This window comes from Pecten maximus, chromosome 5 (genome assembly GCF_902652985.1).
Source record: "Pecten maximus chromosome 5, xPecMax1.1, whole genome shotgun sequence".
NCBI lineage: Eukaryota > Metazoa > Mollusca > Bivalvia > Pectinida > Pectinidae > Pecten > Pecten maximus.
Window position 1 is genome coordinate 44,305,554 of NC_047019.1, and position 26,738 is coordinate 44,332,291.

The 26,738-nt window shown below is 37.0% G+C and overlaps 1 protein-coding gene across 6 annotated transcripts in view; it reads left to right on the plus strand.

The window, feature by feature from the left end:
• LOC117328139 (glutamate receptor ionotropic, kainate 2-like) overlaps positions 1-25,807 on the plus strand; it is a 100,787-nt gene extending 74,980 nt beyond the window's left edge. For 5 of the 6 annotated variants that reach the window (XM_033885528.1, XM_033885530.1, XM_033885531.1 and 2 more), the window contains exons 4-18: positions 1,250-1,501; positions 1,731-1,921; positions 2,198-2,251; positions 6,246-6,413; positions 9,659-9,811; positions 10,265-10,369; positions 11,378-11,491; positions 12,024-12,224; positions 12,639-12,981; positions 13,295-13,512; positions 14,158-14,383; positions 19,005-19,267; positions 19,836-19,853; positions 22,097-22,270; positions 22,541-25,807. In XM_033885528.1, coding sequence (XP_033741419.1) covers positions 1,250-1,501; positions 1,731-1,921; positions 2,198-2,251; positions 6,246-6,413; positions 9,659-9,811; positions 10,265-10,369; positions 11,378-11,491; positions 12,024-12,224; positions 12,639-12,981; positions 13,295-13,512; positions 14,158-14,383; positions 19,005-19,267; positions 19,836-19,853; positions 22,097-22,270; positions 22,541-22,561 — 2,501 coding nt within the window. In that variant the 3' untranslated portion in view covers positions 22,562-25,807. The remainder of the gene's footprint in view (positions 1-1,249; positions 1,502-1,730; positions 1,922-2,197; positions 2,252-6,245; positions 6,414-9,658; positions 9,812-10,264; positions 10,370-11,377; positions 11,492-12,023; positions 12,225-12,638; positions 12,982-13,294; positions 13,513-14,157; positions 14,384-19,004; positions 19,268-19,835; positions 19,854-22,096; positions 22,271-22,540) is intronic. The other variant, XM_033885532.1, reaches the window with a different exon arrangement.
• Positions 25,808-26,738: the final 931 nt, after the last annotated feature.

Sequence of the window (26,738 nt, forward strand, 5' to 3'; positions counted from 1 at the left end):
CTATATATTAGTCTGCATTTATACGATAAAGTACGGCGGTGATCGACGTTACGCCTATGGGACAGGGGAGTAGCATTATATTAGCGTGTTATGTACGGCATTAAAACACGTTACCTCTGTTACACGTATTACTGGGCTTCCCTCACTACCTGTCATCACATAAGGAATGATGTTTCCCGACGTTTATCTGATAGTCTAGGAAGGTTTAATATTCCCGCACGGAATAGTGATGTTTTACTATTTCCAATTGTTATGAGTATTCTCAAACCTTTATTGCTAGGTCACATGAAATAAAGTTCATGTACAAAGTATGAACGAGATATTTTGTCTCAATAAAACCTCCCATTGTTTCCGGGAGCTCTAGTTAAGTACATGGATAGTTACACCAGGCACTCGACAAATTATACATGAAACATATATCACTTTTCTTTTTTTCTTTAATATTTGAATGTTCATTCATCTGCAAAAACATATCATCAGTTTTATGACACTTCCTTTCTGATGATTGTGGACATGTGTAATTAGGTGAAAAGGTGTATAAATCATTATTATCAAGTATCGTAAGAGATGTGCGCATTCAAAGTATTATTTGTCACGTAAAGGGATCAAATAGTCTTGATATATGCAGGTTAGGAAAGGAAATATAATTTAGGTTAATTCAATATCAGATCCAATTTAAGAATTACAAGAGCTATTGTCAGATGCGAATATTGGTGATGAATAACTTCATAATAAAATGAGAGGAGGGCACATTTCATTTGAAATAAAATGAGAGGAGGACACATTTCATTTAAAATAAAATAAGATTATGTAGCAGTCTCAAATGGCCATTCGCAACTATACTCAAAGATGTTCAAATTTAAATATCGGTATTATTTGTGTCGTAAAGATATCAGGATAAGCGAACTCCCTACACGAAGTGGTCTTTTGCATATGCAAGGTCAATTACTTTTGTAGAAAATGCCAACATGAATGTTTACAACAGTTGTCATTTGATTGTTTTGTTTTGTAAAGTGAATTGAACAATTTACTGGTTTATAAATGTTAACGTTACTATTAGGTAAAGAGGATGGGACAATTCACTGGTTTATGATTGTTAATGTTATCATCAGGTAAAATAAGCTGGAGCAAGTTCCGGTTGATGATGCTACTATAAGTGGAAGATGATTCATTACGTTACTGGGTAATAATTGCTTTTTATTACACGTTGACGCTTAATATCTTATAAAACGTGTTTCTTTAATTTCAGTATGTCGGGAGGTAAAGACAGGAATAGCGGCCATGTTCGGACCCGTGTCTACGATATCAGCTGGACATGTCCAGTCTATTTGTAACTCTCTGTCCATTCCCCATATCCAGGCACATTGGGACTCCCGTGATAATCGGGAGTATTATTCCATCAGTCTTTATCCAGACTACCTGTCGCTAAGCAAGGCGTTCAAGGCTCTCATAGAGTATTGGGGTTGGACGTCATTTACGGTGCTATATGAGGATAACGATGGTAACGTTTATACATGATTCTTTTTTCCTTGTTGGATTATCTTTTAATTGTGTTAGGAAATCATTAATTCTAAACATACTTCTATCTTGAACTTATGTTGATTTGGCTTTTTCATATCGAAAGTAGCAATTTCTGATAAAAGATAATGTGTAACGTAGTCATGGTGAATACATATAACCAAGGAACTGTTCTGATGGTTGCAGTTACTTTATAAAGTTTTCCTTTTCAGGGTTAGTAAGACTACAAGAAGTGCTAAAGGCCACACAGGGCACAGCAATGAAGGTCACCGTCCGTAAACTCGACCCTCTTGTCGAAAACTACGTATATATGTTCAAAGAACTGATCTCTAATCCAATGCAGGGCGATAACAGGTTCATTGTTGACTGTGATGTATCTCGAGTTGCTGATATTTTACAACAGGTAAAACCATCCATTTGATGTTAATGTATGTGGTATTTTTACTTAACAATAAGGCAGAGTTAGCAATGACATAACAGTTATTCTTTTCTATGTATTCGCTATTTATATACAGCATTTCTAATTAAGAATGATTAACATTTCCAAGTACAGATTTCAGCTGTCCTACATTCACTTCGACAATCTCAGATCAATTATAAATCAATTAATTGATAGTGTTGAAATGAACAAAGTTTCACACAGTTTCATAACCTATGTTCTTGCTATTATCTGTTGCAGGCACAACTTGTCAACATGTGCTCTGAAACTTTTCACTATCACTTCACCAATTTGGTAAGTACGATCCAGTATTGTATCTTGGGTTTCTGAGTAGGGTAAGGTATTTCTTTTGAACATATTATACTGGAATGAACTTTCGGCAGACAAATAAAATAGCACCTATGGAGTAGACATCGACCTATCTTGTCAGACACCCATTTCATCTGTTACCTATCCTGTCAGACACCCATTTCATGTGTTACCTATCCTGTCAGACACCCATTTCATCTGTTACCTATCCTGTCAGACACCCATTTCATGTGTAACCTATCCTGTCAGACACCCATTTCATGTGTAACCTATCCTGTCAGACACCCATTTCATCTGTTACCTATCCTGTCAGACACCCATTTCATGTGTAACCTATCCTGTCAGACACCCATTTCATCTGTTACCTATCCTGTCAGACACCCATTTCATGTGTTACCTATCCTGTCAGACACCCATTTCATGTGTAACCTATCCTGTCAGACACCCATTTCATCTGTTACCTATCCTGTCAGACACCCATTTCATGTGTAACCTATCCTGTCAGACACCCATTTCATCTGTTACCTATCCTGTCAGACACCCATTTCATGTGTAACCTATCCTGTCAGACAACCATTTCATGTGTTACCTATCCTGTCAGACACCCATTTCATGTGTAACCTATCCTGTCAGACACCCATTTCATCTGTTACCTATCCTGTCAGACACCCATTTCATGTGTAACCTATCCTGTCAGACACCCATTTCATCTGTTACCTATCCTGTCAGACACCCATTTCATGTGTAACCTATCCTGTCCGACAACCATTTCATGTGTTACCTATCCTGTTAGACACCCATTTCATGTGTAACCTATCCTGTCAGACACCCATTTCATGTGTAACCTATCCTGTCAGACACCCATTTCATGTGTTACCTATCCTGTCAGACACCCATTTCATGTGTAACCTATCCTGTTAGACACCCATTTCATGTGTAACCTATCCTGTCAGACACCCATTTCATGTGTTACCTATCCTGTCAGACACCCATTTCATGTGTTACCTATCCTGTTAGACACCCATTTCATGTGTTACCTATCCTGTCAGACACCCATTTCATGTGTTACCTATCCTGTTAGACACCCATTTCATGTGTTACCTATCCTGTCAGACACCCATTTCATGTGTAACCTATCCTGTCAGACACCCATTTCATCTGTTACCTATCCTGTTAGACACCCATTTCATCTGTTACCTATCCTGTCAGACACCCATTTCATCTGTTACCTATCCTGTTAGACACCCATTTCATGTGTTACCTATCCTGTCAGACACCCATTTCATGTGTTACCTATCCTGTCAGACACCCATTTCATGTGTTACCTATCCTGTCAGACACCCATTTCATCTGTTACCTATCCTGTTAGACACCCATTTCATGTGTAACCTATCCTGTCAGACACCCATTTCATCTGTTACCTATCCTGTTAGACACCCATTTCATGTGTTACCTATCCTGTTAGACACCCATTTCATGTGTTACCTATCCTGTTAGACACCCATTTCATGTGTAACCTATCCTGTTAGACACCCATTTCATGTGTAACCTATCCTGTCAGACACCCATTTCATGTGTAACCTATCCTGTCAGACACCCATTTCATCTGTTACCTATCCTGTCAGACACCCATTTCAGGTGTAACCTATCCTGTCAGACACCCATTTCATGTGTAACCTATCCTGTCAGACACCCATTTCATGTGTAACCTATCCTGTCAGACACCCATTTCATCTGTTACCTATCCTGTCAGACACCCATTTCAGGTGTAACCTATCCTGTCAGACACCCATTTCATGTGTAACCTATCCTGTCAGACACCCATTTCATGTGTAACCTATCCTGTCAGACACCCATTTCATGTGTTACCTATCCTGTTAGACACCCATTTCATGTGTTACCTATCCTGTTAGACACCCATTTCACGTGTAACCTATCCTGTCAGACACCCATTTCATGTGTTACCTATCTTGTCAGACACCCATTTCATGTGTAACCTATCCTGTTAGACACCCATTTCATGTGTAACCTATCCTGTCAGACACCCATTTCATGTGTTACCTATCCTGTTAGACACCCATTTCATCTGTTACCTATCCTGTCAGACACCCATTTCATCTGTTACCTATCCTGTCCGACACCCATTTCATGTGTAACCTATCCTGTCAGACACCCATTTCATCTGTTACCTATCCTGTTATACACCCATTTCATGTGTTACCTATCCTGTCAGACACCCATTTCATCTGTTACCTTTCCTGTCCGACAACCATTTCATCTGTTACCTATCCTGTCAGACACCCATTTCATGTGTAACCTATCCTGTCAGACAACCATTTCATCTGTTACCTATCCTGTCAGACACCCATTTCATCTGTTACCTTTCCTGTCCGACAACCATTTCATCTGTTACCTATCCTGTCAGACACCCATTTCATGTGTAACCTATCCTGTCAGACAACCATTTCATCTGTTACCTATCCTGTCAGACACCCATTTCATCTGTAACCTATCTTGTCAGACACCCATTTCATGTGTAACCTATCCTGTCAGACACCCATTTCATCTGTTACCTATCCTGTCAGACACCCATTTCATGTGTAACCTATCCTGTCAGACACCCATTTCATGTGTAACCTATCCTGTCAGACACCCATTTCATTTGTAACCTTTTCTGTTAGACACCCATTTCATGTGTTACCTATCCTGTTAGACACCCATTTCATCTGTTACCTATCCTGTCAGACACCCATTTCATCTGTTACCTATCCTGTCAGACACCCATTTCATGTGTTACCTATCCTGTTAGACACCCATTTCATGTGTAACCTATCCTGTCAGACACCCATTTCATGTGTAACCTATCCTGTCAGACACCCATTTCATGTGTAACCTATCCTGTCAGACACCCATTTCATGTGTAACCTATCCTGTCAGACACCCATTTCATGTGTAACCTATCCTGTCAGACACCCATTTCATTTGTAACCTTTTCTGTTAGATACCCATTTCATGTGTTACCTATCCTGTTAGACACCCATTCCATTTGTAACCTTTTCTGTTAGACACCCATTTCATGTGTAACCTATCCTGTCAGACACCCATTTCATGTGTAACCTATTCTGTCAGACACTCATTTCACGTGTTTCCCATCCCTTTAGACTTTTATTTCATGTGTAACCTATCCTGTCAGACACCCAGTTCATGTGTAACATATCCTGTCAGACACCCATTTCATGTGTAACCTATCCTGTCAGACACCCGTTTCATGTGTAACCTATCCTGTTATACACCCATTTCATGTGTAACCTATCCTGTCAGACACCCATTTCATCTGTTACCTATCCTGTCAGACACCCATTTCATGTGTAACCTATCCTGTCAGACACCCATTTCATGTGTTATCTATCCTATCAGACACCCATTTCATCTGTTACCTATCCTATCAGACACCCATTTCATCTGTTACCTATCCTGTTAGACACCCATTTCATGTGTAACCTATCCTGTTATACACCTATTTCATGTGTAACCTATCCTGTCAGACACCCATTTCATCTGTTACCTATCCTGTCAGACACCCATTTCATGTGTAACCTATCCTGTCATCATGTTGAATGTTTAAGTTGATTTCTATTGATATTTTGACCCGTTAAAATAATTTACTTTTAATTGTGCCTCATTACCTCTCCTTTGAGCACCAACTCGATAATCTGTCTGTTTGCTATCGGAGAAAAAAGTATAATTTGTTTGCATTCTTTCTCGAATTTTAATGTTTCTCACCAAGGTTAGGAAAGATGAAAATGTAAAAGACTCGTTTCAATAAATCTCATCAAAGATCATTTCCACACCATCCTTCCAAAAAGTCGGGGTTGTAAAAGTATAGCTTGTGACATTTAATGATCAAAGATCATTTCCTTTTGAAATACATCTACTTTATTCATTCTCAGATAGAAAAAATATTTTTTGTGTCATACAGGACGTGGGACTCGTGGATCTAAATAACTTCAAACATGGTGGCGCCAATATAACAGCTATGCGTATAGTGGATCCGTCACGACCAAAGGTGATGTCCGTAACTGAGGATTGGTTATTTGAAGAAATTAACTCGCGCCCTTCACCTCTACAAGGTCAACATGAGATACCGGTACGTTACATCACTGACCGAAATTTAAACATATTAATGATTGTATTTGGTAAATTGTAAATAATTTATCTGATATCAAGATAGAAAGCACGCATTTCTTATGCATTTCTTATACTTTTAACAGCATGAATCTTGATAATTGTTACTGATAACATTTGGACATTTTGTAGTTGAACACATTATGTGTATGTATATGAAAGGGTGTGTATGTGTGTATATAGAAAAAGGTGTGCATGTGTGTAAGTATGAAAGGGTGTGTATGTGTGTATATATGAAAGGGTGTGTATGTGTGTATATATGAAAGGGTGTGTGTGTGTGTGTGTGTATATGAAAGGTTGTGTACGTGTGTGGAATGAGCTTGTGAAAGACAAGAACTGCTTATGGTCACAAAGACATGTAATCCTACACATCCTTACCGTTAATCAACGTCGCAAGAACCCACATTATGATCTACTATTGCAATGTCTATATCGAGCCATTACATTCCGATTTCTATCCATACCTGTATACACATCTTACTGTGCTCCTTTCCTTGCAGTACAAACGAAGATCGTTTATGTAGCACAGACAAATATCTAATCTTTGTATTAGTATGATATGTATCATCTCAATTGATTCGAAAATATTTAAAAAAAAAAATATGTTCATCAAAACGGAGCTGGCAGCGAAGTATGTTTTAAGTTAATTTTCTTCTCTTTTATTTGATTTACTTGTTATTTTATTTAGGCAATAACAAGTAACGCCCTTGGATGACACTATTTTTCATTATTGCTAATATTGATTTTGATGCTGTTGAGCTTGTGTTCGTATTTTAGTTTACATTATGTTTATAATGCTGTACATAAAGAAAACGACAATATACAGTATACAAATCATCCATGCGGTGCTGCTTCAACTGTATCTTGGCTCCTCGGAGCCCTCTAGATTGCCTGTTTCATTATATGGCATAAAGTAACAGATGCACGTGCACTTACACTTTTATTTAAGCTGAATAAATGACAAACACTGGTGCAGTGAAGCTATACCTTTTAAATGATACTTTTTGTGAATGACATACACACGTGCCTTTAAACTGGCTGTTATCAATTATGCTTTTTAAGCTGATATATTTAGATTCTCCTTGTGTTAATACTGTGTTAGTGTCAGATACACGTGTAGTCATGCTATCTTTGGATTTCTGTTTATGCTTACCATTGGAATGCAGGGAAGTTTCTTAAGCCTCGAAAATCGTACTAACGTAATGATGGTAGGTTGGTCGTGCCAGACAACCCACGGGAAGCGACCTCAATCTCGCATATAATTGGAACCTCATTCTTTCACTGCATACTGTTGTGTTGTATGTTGTAACTTGTTAGCCCACCGCCATCTTAATGTTTTGTCCTTCGCCAAGCAACATCGTTCTCTGTATTATAATATGAAAAGTTTATACCTACTTTTATCATATTCGTTGTTTGTTTGATATAATTATTACCGCATTTAGGTAAATGCACGCACGCGCATGCGCACACACCAATAAGCCAGTATTTAATGATACAGAATTATAGCTAACAGCTGGCAGACATTATTTCAGAAGCTCTGATGATTGCTAATAATTTGTTCGACAAGAAGAACAAACCTTGTCCGCTAAAAGCATGCTTATCATTACGTGATATGATCACAAATGCACGTCTTTACTTCTAACACTGAATGACCCTCGTTCTTTATGGAAGTGATCGATGATCTTAATAACGAGAATGTAATGTTCCTTTATAATGCGTCAGTAATTTGATTTTTGCCATTCAGCTCTCTTTTTTTCTTATCGTTATTATGATTTATTCCATTGCTTCTTTCCTCTGTTTCTTTATTTGCAGTGCTGTTTGATCTCCACCGACTAAATAGACCGATCTCCTGTCACAATGGTGTTCTCTCTATGTAACATCTCGTTCGTGATCTGTTTACGTTGATAATCTACTTGCCGATGTTATGATTTCTGATAGAAATCGTTTGATTATATATATATACTAGCGGAAAAAAGAAACGCTTAAAAAAGAAAAGAAACGTTTATTTTACACGATTCTTTAATGATGTGTTCATGGTATTGGTTTCCCGATTTCCCCTTTATTACCGAATACATTGTGATGATTTTTGTTGTCTTATCACAAACAATGTTTGAATGAATACGATTAAAACAAGAGTACCCTACGGCGTTTCCTAATCCAAATCAGTATCGTGTGTGCCCACCCCTGACATCAGTCGCTGCTCTATCTTGACGTCGCGACGTAATGCGCGGAAGTGCGTTCCTGTGACGGTCAACCAATATCCCTTTGACTGTAAGACGCCCAACTAAATGGGATGTTATTGTCTCACGTACGCCATATTGCTGGAATACATGAAGTTGCGAATACCCCTGTATTATCTGAGCAATGACTCTACCCTATCGTATTTGCTCATACGTAGCATTTTGCTGTGCAATCGCTTCGAAAAGAAATGTTGGGTAACTGATCTGTACTGTTCCAATGTTCGATTGTAATGATTTACCAGCGCATATTGTGCAAAGTACCTCGGATGCACGCTTTACTGAACAATCTGCTGAAAGCACGCAGCGTTGAGCAGTTCATGGTCAATCGAATTTTAACTGAAGAAATTTAATTGAATTGAGACCACGTATCTAAAAGTTATATTAAAAAAAACGATCCTGCGTTCCTTTTTTCCCGCTAGTACATATGTTAACTGAACGCATATCTTACTCACACGAATTAACCTCGATTGAACCCCGTTTCGCAAATTGTAAGATTTTGACCATGGCAGTGTGAGCATATACTGTAGAATACCTACTATTTCTGGTAACAACACATACTGCCTTTGTTCTATAGTAAACAATGATAAAGTTTTAATCCTTCGTGCGTACAGATAAACGAAGAAGAGTATGAGTTTATGTAAATTATATCGGAATATCCACCTGGTATGTCGGCCTCATTCAGATGAACACACTGAAACCGCATGCTTTATTTCATTCGGAATTTGTAAAAACAAAATACTAGAAGTGGTTTTTCATGATAATTTCAGTGTCCTGTATATATGTTACATGCTTTCTTACAAAGTTGAAGCATGTAAACACTACAAATGTTTCTACATGGTTTATCCCCAAGCTTGACGTTTTTGATGACAATATTTATGGATTTGATATGCGTTTCTGATATGACATATTTCACCGTTTTCCCCTGATAAACACAAATGAAATAACGTATGTTTCTTTTTCTCCATAGACTGATACTGCCCTTATGTATGATGCCGCACACCTTTTTGCACGTGCTTTGCACGAGCTCCTCAAATTCCAGAGCGTGAAGACTGTCTCTTTATCCTGTAGTAAACCGCAGCCATGGAATGACGGTATCAGCCTACTTAACTACATGAAAGCGGTAACTTTTTATTGATATTATTTTTTTAAGTTTCCTCAGTCTACTGATTATTAAAATGCTTTCAAATGTTCAAAAAATAGTATAAAAAATGTACCATCTATCATTGTTCCTGTTAATGCATATATATGGATAATAAATGTAATACATGCACTATAACGATATGAAGATATTACGTCAATAAAAAAAATATGTTTCCGTTTAGCATCCACTAACTATATATATACATATATGAATACATAGTACATTTAATCAGAAAGGGGAATAAATATCAATATCACTTAATTATGGAACTAAATTGTGTTTAATGGCGTATTCTTTGTGAATCTATTACAAATACATGAAATTATGTTAACATCAATAATTTGTGTCATTTTATAACTATTCGAGCTTCACTTTTATACAGAATTGTGTAACTCATTGGTTACGTTTGTCTGTTCATGTACCTGGTGATAGATGGACTTCGAAGGTCTGACAGGGAGAATTCACTACCAGAATGGCAGGAAACGTACAGACTTTGAATTGGATATTGTGGAACTGACTATGAATGGTTTACAGAAGGTAATTATACACTTACTTGTATAGTCGCTGGAATGGGTACCGTATCTATGTTATACCAGTTAATACCACACTTACTGGTATAGTCACTGGGATGAGTACCACCATTGTGTTATACCAGTTAATACCACACTTACTGGTATAGTCACTGGGATGAGTATCACCATTGTGTTATACCAGTTAATACCACACTTACTGGTATAGTCAGAGGGTATCATCATTGTGTTATATTAGTTAATACCACACTTACTGGTATAGTAACTGGAATGAGTACCATCATTGTGTTATATCAGTTAATACCACACTTACTGGTATAGTCAGAGGGTACCATCATTGTGTTATATTAGTTAATACCACACTTACTGGTATAGTAACTGGAATGAGTACCATCATTGTGTTATATCAGTTAATACCACACTTACTGGTATAGTCAGAGGGTACAATCATTGTGTTATATTAGATAATACCACACTTACTGGTATAGTAACTGGAATGAGTACCATCATTGTGTTATATCAGTTAATACCACACTTACTGGTATAGTCAGAGGGTACAATCATTGTGTTATATTAGATAATACCACACTTACTGGTATAGTCACTGGAATGAGTACCATCATTGTAGCACTATACGCTTATTTGCATGATCCGGTCGATTGCTTATTAATGGCCCACGTTGTGTTTGAATTCCCCCCGTTCGTATGTGTGGGATTATAATTATTTTTACCCTTCAACTGCAGTGCCAGTTCTTTTATTGTCTATTTACTCTAATCCCCGAAATTACATTACACATAAAAATTTTAACAAAGTTCAAAAACAAAGTTAGTGATTTATATTTAATTAATCATGCGGTCCATTGTAAAATTTGTCATTGATGGTGTTATTATACAAACAGGTTAAACACAAAACTGTTTTTGATAATATTGATATACCAAACACAACTATAGAGATGTAAGGTTGTACAACGAGAAAATAATATTTGCATAACTTGACACTATTGTGGTCTATTTAGGTGGGAATATGGAATCCGCGTGACGGTGTCAACATCACCAAATCGTATAAGCAGAGGCAAAGCGAGGTTTTACAGGAACTGTCCAACAGAACACTCCGGGTCGTCACTGTAGTTGTAAGTAATACTTTAACATTGGAGCGAATCATATCCCATACGGATTGGTAATCTGTTACGATGTCTGTGTTCTATCCAAGTTGGATGCGCCCATGCAGTAAAGTTTAGCAATGTTTTATGAATTATCGGTTCGTCAATAAAATGTTTCGTTTCGTTGGTGGCCAATTCTTCACATTATATCATGACGGATTCCAATATGACGCTGTAGTCGCTGTCTCAGTTTATGTGTCTCGAGGTTTCTAATGGATGCTTTTGAGTTGCCGTCAGTTGACAGATTGCACCATTGAATGTTAACGCTATACTACATTGTTACTGCGTTACTCAGTGGTTGACATAATTTTGTAACAATGTGTACCCTATTAAGTCAGAAAAAATGGACATGTCGAACATTGCAGACACAGCATATTATATATTGATGCATTTTCACTTTTACATGAACACCAATGTGTTTGATGCGTTTTCTTGTTGTAGTAATGCAGTTATTAGCTTATTGGATTTGTAATGCATTGCTTACATATTTGATAAATTTCAGGATGAACCTTATGTTTATGAGATAGAACCAGAAAATAGGCCACACCCTGGGAAGAAATATGAGGGATTCTGTATAGATTTACTCGACAAGATTGCAGAAATGTTGAATTTTAACTACACTATCAAGCCAACTAAAGAATATGGCTTGTGCAAGAATGGATTCAAGGACTGTTCTGGCATGGTCAAAGAATTAGTTGAGCGGGTAAGTTCAAACAGACATGCAAGTCACGAATGTTGGAGTAATTAATGTAATAAAACAATGCATGTAACCGTACAGCATGTTGTGCATTGTCTGATCGGTATTTTGCTCTGAGGTTTATATGAGCCGCAGGGGCACGTTACAAAATGAAAATGTGAATAATAAGGGCCGGCATCTATCAATTTAATTATGCATAGTCTACGATCCCCGCTTTGTCTGAAACAAAACTGCTTCCATGTTTAAGGATAAAGTTAATTCCTCGACCGCTGTTTCACTGTCATTTGCAATAAATTACATATACATCATAGCGTTTTGTCATTTTATTGAGAAAGCATGCAGAATGACGGTGATATTACTTAAGCTAAGAATGAAACTTGTTTCTTCCCCCACTATTTTTTGATTTTGTCCACATTCCAGAAAGCTGATCTAGCTGTAGCGGGGATGACTATCACGTGGGACAGAGAACAGGTGATAGATTTCACTAAACCTTTTCTGAATCTTGGTATCACCATTCTCTACAAAAAACCGGAACCGGAACCTCCAAAGCTGTTTTCTTTCCTAGATCCCCTGTCTATTGATGTGTGGGTGTATATGTGTGCTGGTTATCTGTGCGTCAGTTTCATGCTGTTTGTGATTGCGCGGTTCACCCCTTACGAGTGGTGTAACCCACATCCCTGTAACCCGGACACGGATGTTGTAGAAAATCAGTTTTCCATCCTCAATAGTCTTTGGTTTACCATTGGATCCCTTATGCAGCAAGGTATATTATAATTCCTGTGAATCTTGAATTTACAATGCTCATTTTGGTCGCTATATCAACCATAAAAATATAAAAGTATTTCTTTACGTAATGAAAACACACCGGCATTTTAATCTTTCGGTGCTCGAAATAATACAGCACTCAAATATTCATAACTAAATGCTCAATATTCTGGCTAATGCAAGTTAGTTTTATAATTATTGATTTTTTATAGAACATTTAAGCACATAGAAGTAGATGTTTTTATTACAAATCCTGTTGCCATTTTTACATGATACTGAAGTACCTATATAATGTTATCATTTCACCATAGGCTGTGAAATCGCACCGTGTGCCATATCGACACGACTTGTAGCAGGTATTTGGTGGTTCTTCACGCTCATCATGATTTCATCCTACACTGCTAATCTTGCTGCTTTCCTCACCGTCGAAAGGATGGTTTCTGATATCAGTAGCGTCGAGGACCTTGCCAAACAGACAAAAATCAAATATGGAACTCTAAACGACGGAAGCACAAAGAACTTCTTTGCAGTACGTTTATGCATTTTCACCATTTTCTCTTTGAACTAGTACATACGAAATCATGCATCGTCATAGATTCTACTAGATTTTTATTTTATATTCATTACATACGGCTGCACTGAATAGTTCAATACACCTGTGATTCAGAAATGACGTTATGAAAAGATGTCATATTACATAGTCATTAGCTGAAGCTGTGATTTCAGCAGCACCTCACTTCTCCCATCTGTGTATTTTGACTGCTCTAGGTCACCTCATAGTACTGCAGCCAATTTATCTATTTGCATTCTTTTCGCAAATTCAGTTTTGTCGTACATTTCCGACATATTGATAAAATACAAGATCGTGGAGTACCCCTGATTTGACCTAGATTTTTTGCTTACCCTGACGGAGCACCTGCTTTTCAGCAGTCTTCATTGATATATATGTTTCTGGTTATATTTTACCCTCGTTTTATCAACTGTGAGTTTTAATTATGGTCTCATTATCATATCGATATTCTTTGTTGTTATTTGTCCATTGATACAAAAATAATACAATAATAGATAAAAAACAACAAAATGTTATCGTGTGTACACAGTGTTTAAAAGTTGAAACTGTTTTACAATGATGCAGTGAAGTGATGTAACATCTTATGTAATATTTTATTTCTAGAACTCCAAATTTCCGATCTATCAGAGGATGTGGAACTTCATGGAGTCGACAGTACCTAGCGTATATGTCAATAAATCAGATGAGGGAATCGCACGCGTGAAAAAAGGACAATATGCGTTCTTTGCCGAATCCTCTAAAGTCGAGTATTTAATTGAAAGGGAGTGTACCTTGATGCAAGTCGGTGGTTGGTTGGACTCTAAAGGATACGGCATTGCACTTCCTAGAGGTATTGTAAAGCATTTCTAAGTGTGGCTAATGTAATGGCGGACATCAAATACTAGTTAAGCATCTATATATTAACTAGTAAATTCCCTCAATGCCATTTGCTCTTTACAAAAGATGAAATACAGAAACACATTCGCGATATGGGCATAATAGGCGTAATAGGTATCAGCTTAATGAGTTGAAGGGACAGGTCATGTCCGGGGCATTATACCCTCATTGTATACGGTATCAGTTTTTCGAGTTGAAGGGACAGGTCATGTCCGGGACATCATATCCTGATGTATAATATATCAGTGTAATGAGTTCCAGGGGCTGGTCATGTCCGGGACATCATATCCTGATGTATAAGATATCAGTGTAATGTGTTCCAGGGACTGGTCATGTCCGGGACATCATATCCTGATGTATAAGATATCAGTGTAATGAGTTTCTGGGGCTGGTCATGTCCGGGACATCATATCCTGATGTATAAGATATCAGTGTAATGTGTTCCAGGGACTGGTCATGTCCGGGACATCATATCCTTGTGTATAAGATATCAGTTTAATGAGTTCCAGGGGCAGGTCATGTCCGGGACATCATATCCTTGTGTATAAGATATCAGTGTAATGTGTTCCAGGGACAGGTCATGTCCGGGACATCATGTCCTGATGTATAAGATGTCAGTTTAATGTGTTCCAGGGGCTGGTCATGTCCGGGACATCATATCCTTATGTATAAGATGTCAGTTTAATGTGTTCCAGGGGCTGGTCATGTCCGGGACATCATATCCTGATGTATAAGATATCAGTTTAATGTGTTCCAGGGGCTGGTCATGTCCGGGACATCATATCCTGATGTATAAGATATCAGTGTAATGTGTTCCAGGGGCAGGTCATGTCCGGGACATCATGTCCTTATGTATAAGATATCAGTGTAATGAGTTCCAGGGGCGGGTCATGTCCGGGACATCATATCCTTATGTATAAGATATCAGTTTTATGTGCTCCAGGGGCAGGTCATGTCCGGGACATCATGTCCTTATGTATAAGATATCAGTGTAATGAGTTCCAGGGGCGGGTCATGTCCGGGACATCATATCCTTACGTATAAGATATCAGTGTAATGAGTTCCAGGGGCTGGTCATGTCCGGGACATCATGTCCTGATGTATAAGATATCAGTTTAATGTGTTCCAGGGGCAGGTCATGTCCGGGACATCATATCCTTATGTATAAGATATCAGTGTAATGAGTTCCAGGGGCTGGTCATGTCCGGGACATCATGTCCTGATGTATAAGATATCAGTTTAATGAGTTCCAGGGGCAGGTCATGTCCGGGACATCATATCCTTATGTATAAGATATCAGTTTAATGAGTTCCAGGGGCGGGTCATGTCCGGGACATCATATCCTGATGTATAAGATATCAGTGTAATGAGTTCCAGGGGCTGGTCATGTCCGAGACATCATATCCTGATGTATAAGATATCAGTGTAATGTGTTCCAGGGACTGGTCACGTCCGGGACATCATATCCTTGTGTATAAGATATCAGTTTAATGAGTTCCAGGGACAGGTCATGTCCGGGACATCATATCCTTGTGTATAAGATATCAGTGTAATGTGTTCCAGGGGCTGGTCATGTCCGGGATATCATATCCTTGTGTATAAGATATCAGTTTAATGAGTTCCAGGGGCAGGTCATGTCCGGGACATCATATCCTTGTGTATAAGATATCAGTTTAATGTGTTCCAGGGACAGGTCATGTCCGGGACATCATATCCTGATGTATAAGATATCAGTGTAATGAGTTCCAGGGGCTGGTCATGTCCGGGACATCATATCCTTGTGTATAAGATATCAGTTTAATGTGTTCCAGGGACAGGTCATGTCCGGGACATCATATCCTGATGTATAAGATATCAGTGTAATGTGTTCCAGGGACTGGTCATGTCCGGGACATCATATCCTGATGTATAAGATATCAGTGTAATGAGTTCCAGGGACAGGTCATGTCCGGGACATCATGTCCTGATGTATAAGATATCAGTTTAATGTGTTCCAGGGACAGGTCATGTCCGGGACATCATATCCTTGTGTATAAGATATCAGTTTAATGTGTTCCAGGGACAGGTCATGTCCGGGACATCATATCCTTGTGTATAAGATATCAGTTTAATGAGTTCCAGGGGCTGGTCATGTCCGGGACATCATATCCTTGTGTATAAGATATCAGTTTAATGTGTTCCAGGGACAGGTCATGTCCGGGACATCATATCCTGATGTATAAGATATCAGTGTAATGTGTTCCAGGGGCTGGTCATGTCCGGGACATCATATCCTGATGTATAAGATATCAGTGTAATGTGTTCCAGGGACAGGTCATGTCCGGGACATCATGTCCTGATGTATAAGATGTCAGTTTAATGTGTTCCAGGGGCTGGTCATGTCCGGGACATCATATCCTTATGTATAAGATATCAGTTTAATGTGTTCCAGGGGCTGGTCATGTCCGGGACATCATATCCTGATGTATAAGATGTCAGTTTAATGTGTTCCAGGGGCTGGTCATGTCCGGGACATCATATCCTGATGTATAAGATATCAGTGTAATGTGTTCCAGGGGCAGGTCATGTCCGGGACATCATATCCTGATGTATAAGATATCAGTGTAATGAGTTCCAGGGGCAGGTCATGTCCGGAATTCATATCCTTATGTATAAGATATCAGTGTAATGTGTTCCAGGGACAGGTCATGTCCGGGACATCATGTCCTTATGTATAAGATATCAGTGTAATGAGTTCCAGGGGCGGGTCATGTCCGGGACATCATATCCTTATGTATAAGATATCAGTGTAATGAGTTCCAGGGGCTGGCCATGTCCGGGACATCATGTCCTGATGTATAAGATATCAGTTTTATGTGTTCCAGGGGCAGGTCATGTCCGGGATATCATTTCCTTATGTATAAGATATCAGTTTAATGTGTTCCAGGGGCAGGTCATGTCCGGGACATCATATCCTGATGTATAAGATATCAGTTTAATGTGTTCCAGGGGCTGGTCATGTCCGGAACATCATATCCTTATGTATAAGATATCAGTTTAATGTGTTCCAGGGGCAGGTCATGTCCGGGACATCATGTCCTGATGTATAAGATATCAGTGTAATGTGTTCCAGGGGCTGGTCATGTCCGAGACATCATATCCTTATGTATAAGATATCAGTGTAATGTGTTCCAGGGACTGGTCATGTCCGGGACATCATATCCTTGTGTATAAGATATCAGTTTAATGAGTTCCAGGGACAGGTCATGTCCGGGACATCATATCCTTATGTATAAGATATCAGTGTAATGAGTTCCAGGGGCTGGTCATGTCCGGGACATCATATCCTTATGTATAAGATATCAGTTTAATGTGTTCCAGGGGCTGGTCATGTCCGGCACATCATATCCTTATGTATAAGATATCAGTTTAATGAGTTCCAGGGGCAGGTCATGTCCGGGACATCATATCCTTATGTATAAGATATCAGTTTAATGAGTTCCAGGGGCTGGTCATGTCCGGGACATCATATCCTTATGTATAAGATATCAGTGTAATGTGTTCCAGGGGCAGGTCATGTCCGGGACATCATATCCTTATGTATAAGATATCAGTGTAATGTGTTCCAGGGGTAGTTTATGTCCGGAATATTATGGCCTCATGTATAATGAATGTAATGTTTGTTTTATTAAGTTGTCATCTTAAAATATCACATAAGCTTTGCCGTAACTCAATGTTAGAGGCTTTAAAATTGAAAGCCATACAAATATTGCGTATCTCATAAAAACAATAAACAAATAATCATACATCATCTACCGTTCAGTCCACAGAAGCAAACAGTGTTTTGTGGTAAAAGGATATAAGATCTCTACAGAGTAAATTATGAAATTGTGAAGAAAACATTTTTATTTAATAATTTGACCTGTGACATTTTGTGACCTTTTACAAAATGTAGTTGCGTGTAATCAAAACGTAAATCTGACTTATGATCTCTTGGAGGTAATTAAGGCTCGTTACCTTTTTTCAATATGTCACTTTATTCAATACTTTGACAAAACTATACCACGATAAATTAACCAACGACGATGTTATTATACAAATCTAATTATGCACTCGAAAAGGATATTTGATGCGATCCAGTAACAAATAGTCGAGTGAAGTAAAACGCTATAGTTACGTTGTAAACTCTCGTATTAAATGGTATTTTTCTGGTTGTTAATGATATAGGGCAACGTAAACAAAAATCAAGCAAGCTGCATGATGTGTGGGTATGACATTATCCTCATAAAAGTATATGTGATGATGAGATTTGCCATAGTTTAGCTTTACATGGAACTACTTTCAAACACACCCTTTCCTAAATCATCGTACCGGTTGGCTTTACCGAGAGTAACTCGCATGTCCATAGTAAATGGGCACCACGTGTACTATTGGAAGACGTATCTTCAACATTTTAGGAACCTTCTATTATCATTTGAATATTATAATGGAACAGCCATTGACAATTTATTTACAATTTGTTATGTTTAACGTCTGTGTAACTGTTTTGTCATAGTAAATATTTGTTTAACATGTTATATTCATTTTATCCGCAGATTCACCATACAGGGATCCTATTTCAAATGCGATTCTGAAGCTACAAGAGGAACAGACAATACACAAGATTTACAACACATGGTGGAAAGAAAAATATGGTGGCGGGAAATGTCTAAATGTGGAAGGAAAGAAAACTAGTGCCCTTGGTGTGAAGCACGTGGGTGGTGTATTCGTTGTTCTGATTGGTGGAATGTCTGCTGGCGTCTTTGTGGCCATATGTGAATTCATATATAAAGCCAGAAAAAATGCTCGCGAAGACAAGGTAACACATCTGTATAGTAAAATAGCTACCATTAATCAAAACAAACTGTATTCTAGCCTCATTCTCTCTTGGTCAGGTATAATTTGGATACTCGACTAAAATCACAATTCTTTAAACTATTAAGTACTTTCCTCTTATATAATGAAGCGTGTATTTCCTATCTATATTCAATAGTCATGCATATCTAAGATATATGGTTTGGATACTATTTATGAATGATATATAATATGATCTTTAATAATACAAATATAATACAATATAATCTGGTAAACATTGTTCTTCACTTAATTATAAAATACATAATTGTAAACTTTACTAATTGCACGTATATGTACTTCCTTTATTATTATTTCTCTTAAACACTATGGCTTTTAGCCACCTAGATAGTTGTTTTAAGTACTTATCAGGCAAGCTCAGTGAGAATGCTAGGTGATGTTTTAGTATTCTTTTTTTCTTCTTCTATTTCTTTTGGTGTCTAAATGTCAATTTCAAATTTAGTTTTTTTTTCGTATTTTAAACCATTATGGTTTGGCATGTACTTCAATAACGTGTCGTGCATGTTTTCCAGCGGAACAACCGACTAGCAGTAAGTAGCCCGGTGTTGGATGTGGATAATACTAGTTGTATAACACTGTATAACATGCCTAATATTGCCAGTGCTAAGGGTGCTGTTGGAAATACATATTTTTATGTACGTTAAATAAAGAGTTAGCACCAAATTCGGTGAATTATATCAGAACTATATGTGGACGGTTTCAAGATGCGAGGTGTCTAAAAGCCAATTTTGTGCCCTGACTTATTTCGTTGTAACATTATTGAAAGACAGATCTAGGTAAATATTAACTTTGAAAGACATATCAAGGAAAATGCAGTTGATCATCATATAGTATATACAATAGTTTTAATAATTTAATATTAATATTCTTGTCTATGATAATGTCAATTGAAAAATAAAGTTTAAATTTGAATAGAATTCTTAGAAAAACAAGATAAATCTAAAGTGAATTTTGAATCTAAGTATACGCCGTATACCTGTACCAGTTAATCTTCTTATCCTTAAAAAAATCCAGAAAAGAAGATAATGTTTATGCAGTCTTTAATGTCATTATTCATTTTCATATTGATGAAGGGCTCCTGTTTGGTATAATTTGGAGACATTGTATCTGTCTACCTCTTTCCGAATCCCGATCTGCTTTTATTTCATTTCCATGGCTTTATGCTAAATGACAAGATATATTTTATTTGATTCATTGATAGTTAAAGCAGTTATCCTTAGCATTAACAAATACATAGACATTGTTTATAAATGCAAGGCTGTTCGCAGCTAGAGGTTTCCTGAATTTACTACGGTTCAGATTGACTTCTACCATTTCATGTTTAATACATTGAGGTTTTTCAAACTAGAGTACATCATTGCCATTGTTCATCGTCCTTTTCTAAATATATATTCATTCTTCTTATTCGTGTAATCGGAGATCAGCTCATGCATCATCAAAACTTGAATTGTTGACTCGTTTGGAATTTCATTTAAGATTTAAGACTTTAATATTTGCTTCGTACTTGGTTTTCTCTTACCTCATTTTTCTGTTTCCGGCTTCCTTTGGTATTTCTTAAATAAAGGTCAAGCCATCCCTGCTGCTGTATCTTTCGCCCGATGCGCAAAACCGCTTTATAAATCTATTTCATATTTGAGTGTTAATCCAGTAATACATAACCTGATTGTTGTTGTATAACATGGTTATGGTCACGAATATTCGGTAGCATTTATATGTCGGTGTTGTTTACTAATTATATACGTGTATGTTGTCATTGATATTTCACGTCTCACCTGATACAAATTCAGATAAATTGTTACAAAACACAAACGTATACCATTCATCAAGTAACAGGTAGGCCTACATCACAAGTTTTGGAGAATTCACAATGGCATATCCGTACAGTTCCATGATTAATTGATACGGTGTCTACGTAGGCGTTTTTGACTTACGTATGAGAATGGTTATATAGAAAAGACACATATGTGTATAGAGAAAAGAAATGCATATCCATTGCAAGTACACTACACAGTTTTCGTATCACGTTAGTTGGTTGTTTTCTAGCAGCACAACACTTTTTCCAATTTCACATATATTGACTACATAAATCATCTTCGCATCATTCCAGGATATTGACCGACCAATTTTGTGTAATTTTTACGACATTGTTTGGGGTCATTTTATTTCGTTTTCTGTGAAATTGAATAACTCTCATTACAGAAAATGAATACGAACACAGACTTCCTCATACTATTTTATCTGTATCGTAGGAGTTTGCGGATAGGATGTTTAAACGAAATAACTGATCTTCAGGGAAAAAAAATTTTACGTTGATTTTGATATTCCATCCTTTTGGAAAGTCTCTTATATCTTGTGAATTATGGTAGATATTTCGTCAGCATACAACTTTTAATATGTAGCCTAAATAACCGTGTTTCAATTAAATATACGTTAATATTGGCATAGGGTAATAGTGTGGCACTCCATGTAGATATTTGAATTTTGAAAAAAATATACGAAGAGGATACGAAATAACAGAAAATTTAGAAGTACGATATTGCAAACTGTAAGATTAATGCTCCTAGTTTATGTTTAATTGTTGGTGTGTTATTGGCACCTTAGTACATATACATACCTGAATGACAGTGTGGCTAGTGAAATGGCTCTCGTCGGCGTGTCCGTCTTTAACCAAACTAACTTGTTGTAGAGTATTAGAAAGCTAACACATTTAACAACGGTTGTGGTTCCGGACTGTAATATCTTTATCATTAACTCCATTTTTTTTATTTTTCAGCAATCTTTGTGTTCTGAAATGGCTGAGGAATTTAGGTTTGCTATACGATGCTTAGGGTCCTCCAAGAAAACGATAAAACGGAAACCTGATCACGAGATTGTGGATAATGGTCTTCAATTCATGCCTCTGACAGGAGGAAATAACTACGGCCAAAATAATATAGGAGGCAGAGAGGTATACGCCTAGGGGTGTCATGAGCTATCAAATTATCCAAAGTACTATGCATCTGAATGTATCAAAGAGGTCAACGAACTATATTTTGTAATTATATTCTGCTTAAAATCTTAATGGTAGTTATATTTTACTGAATAAGTGATATTTTTCGAGAAACATTCATTTTTGAACTAAACTGTTTGACATTTTATTAGACATCAAAATTCTTCGTGACCTTGGTAACTTTTAAATGCATAGTGGTAGCACATTGCTTTTCACTTTCTATCGTAGATTGAGACACCTATTTTCTGAGGAGTTGGTTCCGTTCATCAAATGGAATGGTACTCTGTGTTTAACAGTAGTCCTCGTTCTTGTGCATGCGGGAGTACACTTACAATTGTATGAGAGAACTAACAATCAAGACACTTGTAGGAGTAACACGACACCACGTACAGGCGAGGTCGTCTCTTCGTGGTCACTATTATACTGAACAGAAAATGCGTTTCTTTCAATATGTGAGATGTTTATCTGAGGAGTCTGGTGAAAGCAATGCATGTCACGTTGCACTGTCAGGACGAAGCTGTAAGACCCGTGTTCACGTATTGTAGAGCTTGAATATCACGGCACAAACTGGTTGAATATTGATACTTTCCCAACGTTCGGTGTATAAATATGTATGGAGGGTGAATGTATTACACTGGTCTGATGTGAGTGACTGTATTATTGGGATAATTATCAAGGCATTATGTTATTTGTTAAAAACTCAACACCATTGGCAGGGGACTGGCATTTGAACCAATGTCAGAATTACAGAATGTGTATATAGACAATAGCTGATGTACTCTTAATATATTAGATATTGATATTGTTGATAATTTACACACAATTAAAATGCAATAAACGATAAAAAATGATAAATATGTCACGTGCCTTATAACGTTTTACAAATGTATAACAGGTTCTCTAATGAAAAAAAAATTGTAGTATCGGTAGTATATAGTCATATACTTATGTTACTTCTGCCAACAGTACACGGTCATATACTAATGTTACTGCTGCCAACAGTACACGGTCATATACTAATGTTACTGCTGCCAACAGTACACGGTCATATACTTATGTTACTTCTGCCAACAGTACACGGTCATATACTTATGTTACTGCTGCCAACAGTACACGGTCATATACTAATGTTACTGGTGCAAACAGTACACGGTCATATACTAATGTTACTTCTGCCAACAGTACACGGTCATATACTAATGTTACTGGTGCAAACAGTACATGGTCATATACTTATGTTACTGCTGACAACAGTACACGGTCATATACTTATGTTACTGCTGCAAACAGTACATGGTCATATACTTATGTTACTGCTGCAAACAGTACATGGTCATATACTTATGTTACTGCTGCAAACAGTACATGGTCATATACTAATGTTACTGCTGCAAACAGTACACGGTCATATACTAATGTTACTGCTGCAAACAGTACATGGTCATATACTTATGTTACTGCTGCAAACAGTACACGGTCATATACTAATGTTACTGGTGCAAACAGTACATGGTCATATACTTATGTTACTGCTGCCAACATATTGTTGTACTGGCGAACTTTAACATGTTATGCGGTCCTAGTTTTAGTGTTTATAGACAATAATTGTATTTAAAGCTTTGTTGACATAATTGATATTGAGTTACGTGATGCTTTATGGATGTCAACAATAATAATGACAGTTATTTCCTCTTTTACCAAACCATCACTCAGTTTTAAAGTAATGTTCACCTGTTTACCTATAGCACATATTACTAGCTAAAATATGTCCCTAGTGAAAGTAGCATTGATATGTCTCGATTAACAATTTAACAACCTCTCATAAGGATTAAGCCAACAACCTGTTATATTCCCAGTTATTGGCTGTATTGTTTTATTAGTAAAATCTATGTAATGAAACCTGTCAAAATTGATTTATTTTAGTAGACGAAAAATGCGTGATAAGTATTGTAATCTGTATCATAACAGTTTCGTATAGTTGAGTAAGGAAGCTCTGTATTATAACAGAGTTTCGTATTGTTGAGTAAGGATGCTCAGTTTGCAATATATCTTAGTGTTATAATGCTTTCAATGTGTGCAGTTATGGACGATGGAGTAAATACAATATTCGTTGATTTAGTTTCGTTCTTATTTAGAGTAGTACACATCTTCCGTGTCCCTTCTTATGATTCATACAATAACAACGATACAGGTTGCAGCACAGTTGGGGAGTTTTGACATACAGTAATGTTATCCCTCTAAAGTTACAACCTATGCAACATAGTCAACGGCGTAAGCGTCAGAATAGTTCTAGGTCACTTCCCAAACAGAAAGTCATTGGACATTGTCTGTTGATTTCCCCTTTCCCTGATGTCTGTATCAAGTTTCTTCTCTATGTACAGTGATGTAAAACTAAACTCTGTTGACCAATGATCCCCTCAGCTTGTTACACACAGTTTTTATCAGCCCTCTCTATGTCTGTTATTATAATACTTTTATTAGGTCTTCACTTGCTGAACACGATGTTGATTAGAACAAAATGATTAAAGGGCTTAAACACCTGTCATAGCAAACTGTGGAGTTTTGTTCCACTTTATCATAACTATATCGGACCCTTCCCCGTTCTCCAAGAGTGTTGTAATGACAACACGTGATATGGTTGTGCTCTCGGTTTGCTACCTTGTATGATTTTATATGGGTATTTCATTTCATCTGGAACTTGTGTCAAACACTATTCGCGGGTATCATCCGTCATCTTAACCACAATTGATCCCATGTCTTCATCCGTATCATCTAAATTGTAGTTGATCTTTTGTCATCGTTAATATCATGTAGATGTCTACTCAATAATGTAAAATGTTTAAGCATGTACCTTGTGTATATAAACATTGAGGCACGAAAGGTTTATTTTTGTACACGGAGAAAGGAACGATATACGTACACTGAAACCGATATTTTATGGTATTCTTGTATTGACAATCTAAACACTAAAACTGACACTTTTTATCTCCAAAATGTTTAAAAGTAATCAGTGACCAATTGTATATTATTAGTAAACTTTGGTATGCTGCAAAATGTTATTATTTATGATGAGTAGAACATGATCATATTTACACCATGTTGTCTCCTTGACTAGAGAGGGGAGTCGAGGGAGATAACTCATACCAAAATATGATTTAATATTGTTTTATTTTTGTCTTCCTGATTATCATTTGTACTTTATCATCCTCGTCGTCGTCCGTGTATCCGGGACGATATATCGACTTTTAACTTGTCATGTTTTTTATATGTATGATTAGTTCACCTAATTTTTCATGAAGTTAGGGTTAAGCAGGCATGCTGTGTTGGAGGTATATATGTTGATGTATGGGGAGTATCATACCTATATAATCTGTTGAATCTCTGTCATACACATGCGTCCTATTGTTGAAGTATCCCATAACTATCATAACATTATGCCAAAGTTAGTGTTTGATACCTGTATATATTGACGAATAAAAAGATGTTTGCTATACATTTTATTGTTATTTTTACGTTATTTTTGTAATTGTTTCTGGCAAATTTATCATGTTCCGGAATTAAACCTGCAAAGACCGATTATTGTGTTGTACATGATCAACTGCTATACGATTTGGTAATCAATAAATATTATAAGACGTTCGTGTATATTTCAGCTATGTAGTCATCATATTTAAGTTATTTCGTATCTAATAAGGCATCGCATATTCTCGCACTGAAATGTGATGACATGACTTTTGTCGGTTACTTGTTTGATGCTAAGAGGTTTTTTTTACCCCAGACTATCGCTGTGCCTGGTCTAGGTCAGGATAAACGGAAAACGACCTTTGTTCTGTAAATGCACTAATAGGAAAACTATATTAGAAAAATATGAGGGGGAAAAGACTCAAGAGTGGTGTTAAAGTTGAGAAGAATATAATCCAGGTATAAGAATAGAATCCGGTTATTATTTTTTTATATAATGTTATGTGTTAAAATATAAGTCACATCCGGTACACCAAGAGAAAATGAGCTATGGTTTACATCTAACTGATAGACTATCAGTCGACGGGACGTTATTTACCTGCGTAATTACGACATCAAAACATATCAAAAGCAAATTAATACTTGAAAGTAGAAGTAGATGTTGCAGATCTTTCCAAACATGAAAGTTTGTCTTTGAATATAAAACATAATAATTGAATACGTTTCATTCACTTTATTCGTCTTAGGAACACTGTAAAGACAAATCTTCGTTGAAAAGTCAAAAAAAATGGAAATACAGTTAGACAAGACAAACCGATATCAACTTAGTGACCAACGGAAAATAATGACACAATAATAATATAATTAGAGGAAAGCCATACTTTACCAAATTTCTGAATATGTTTTGACGAATTCATGATCGACGTGATTGTTTTATGTACATTGTAAGGGAGGCAACCTGAAT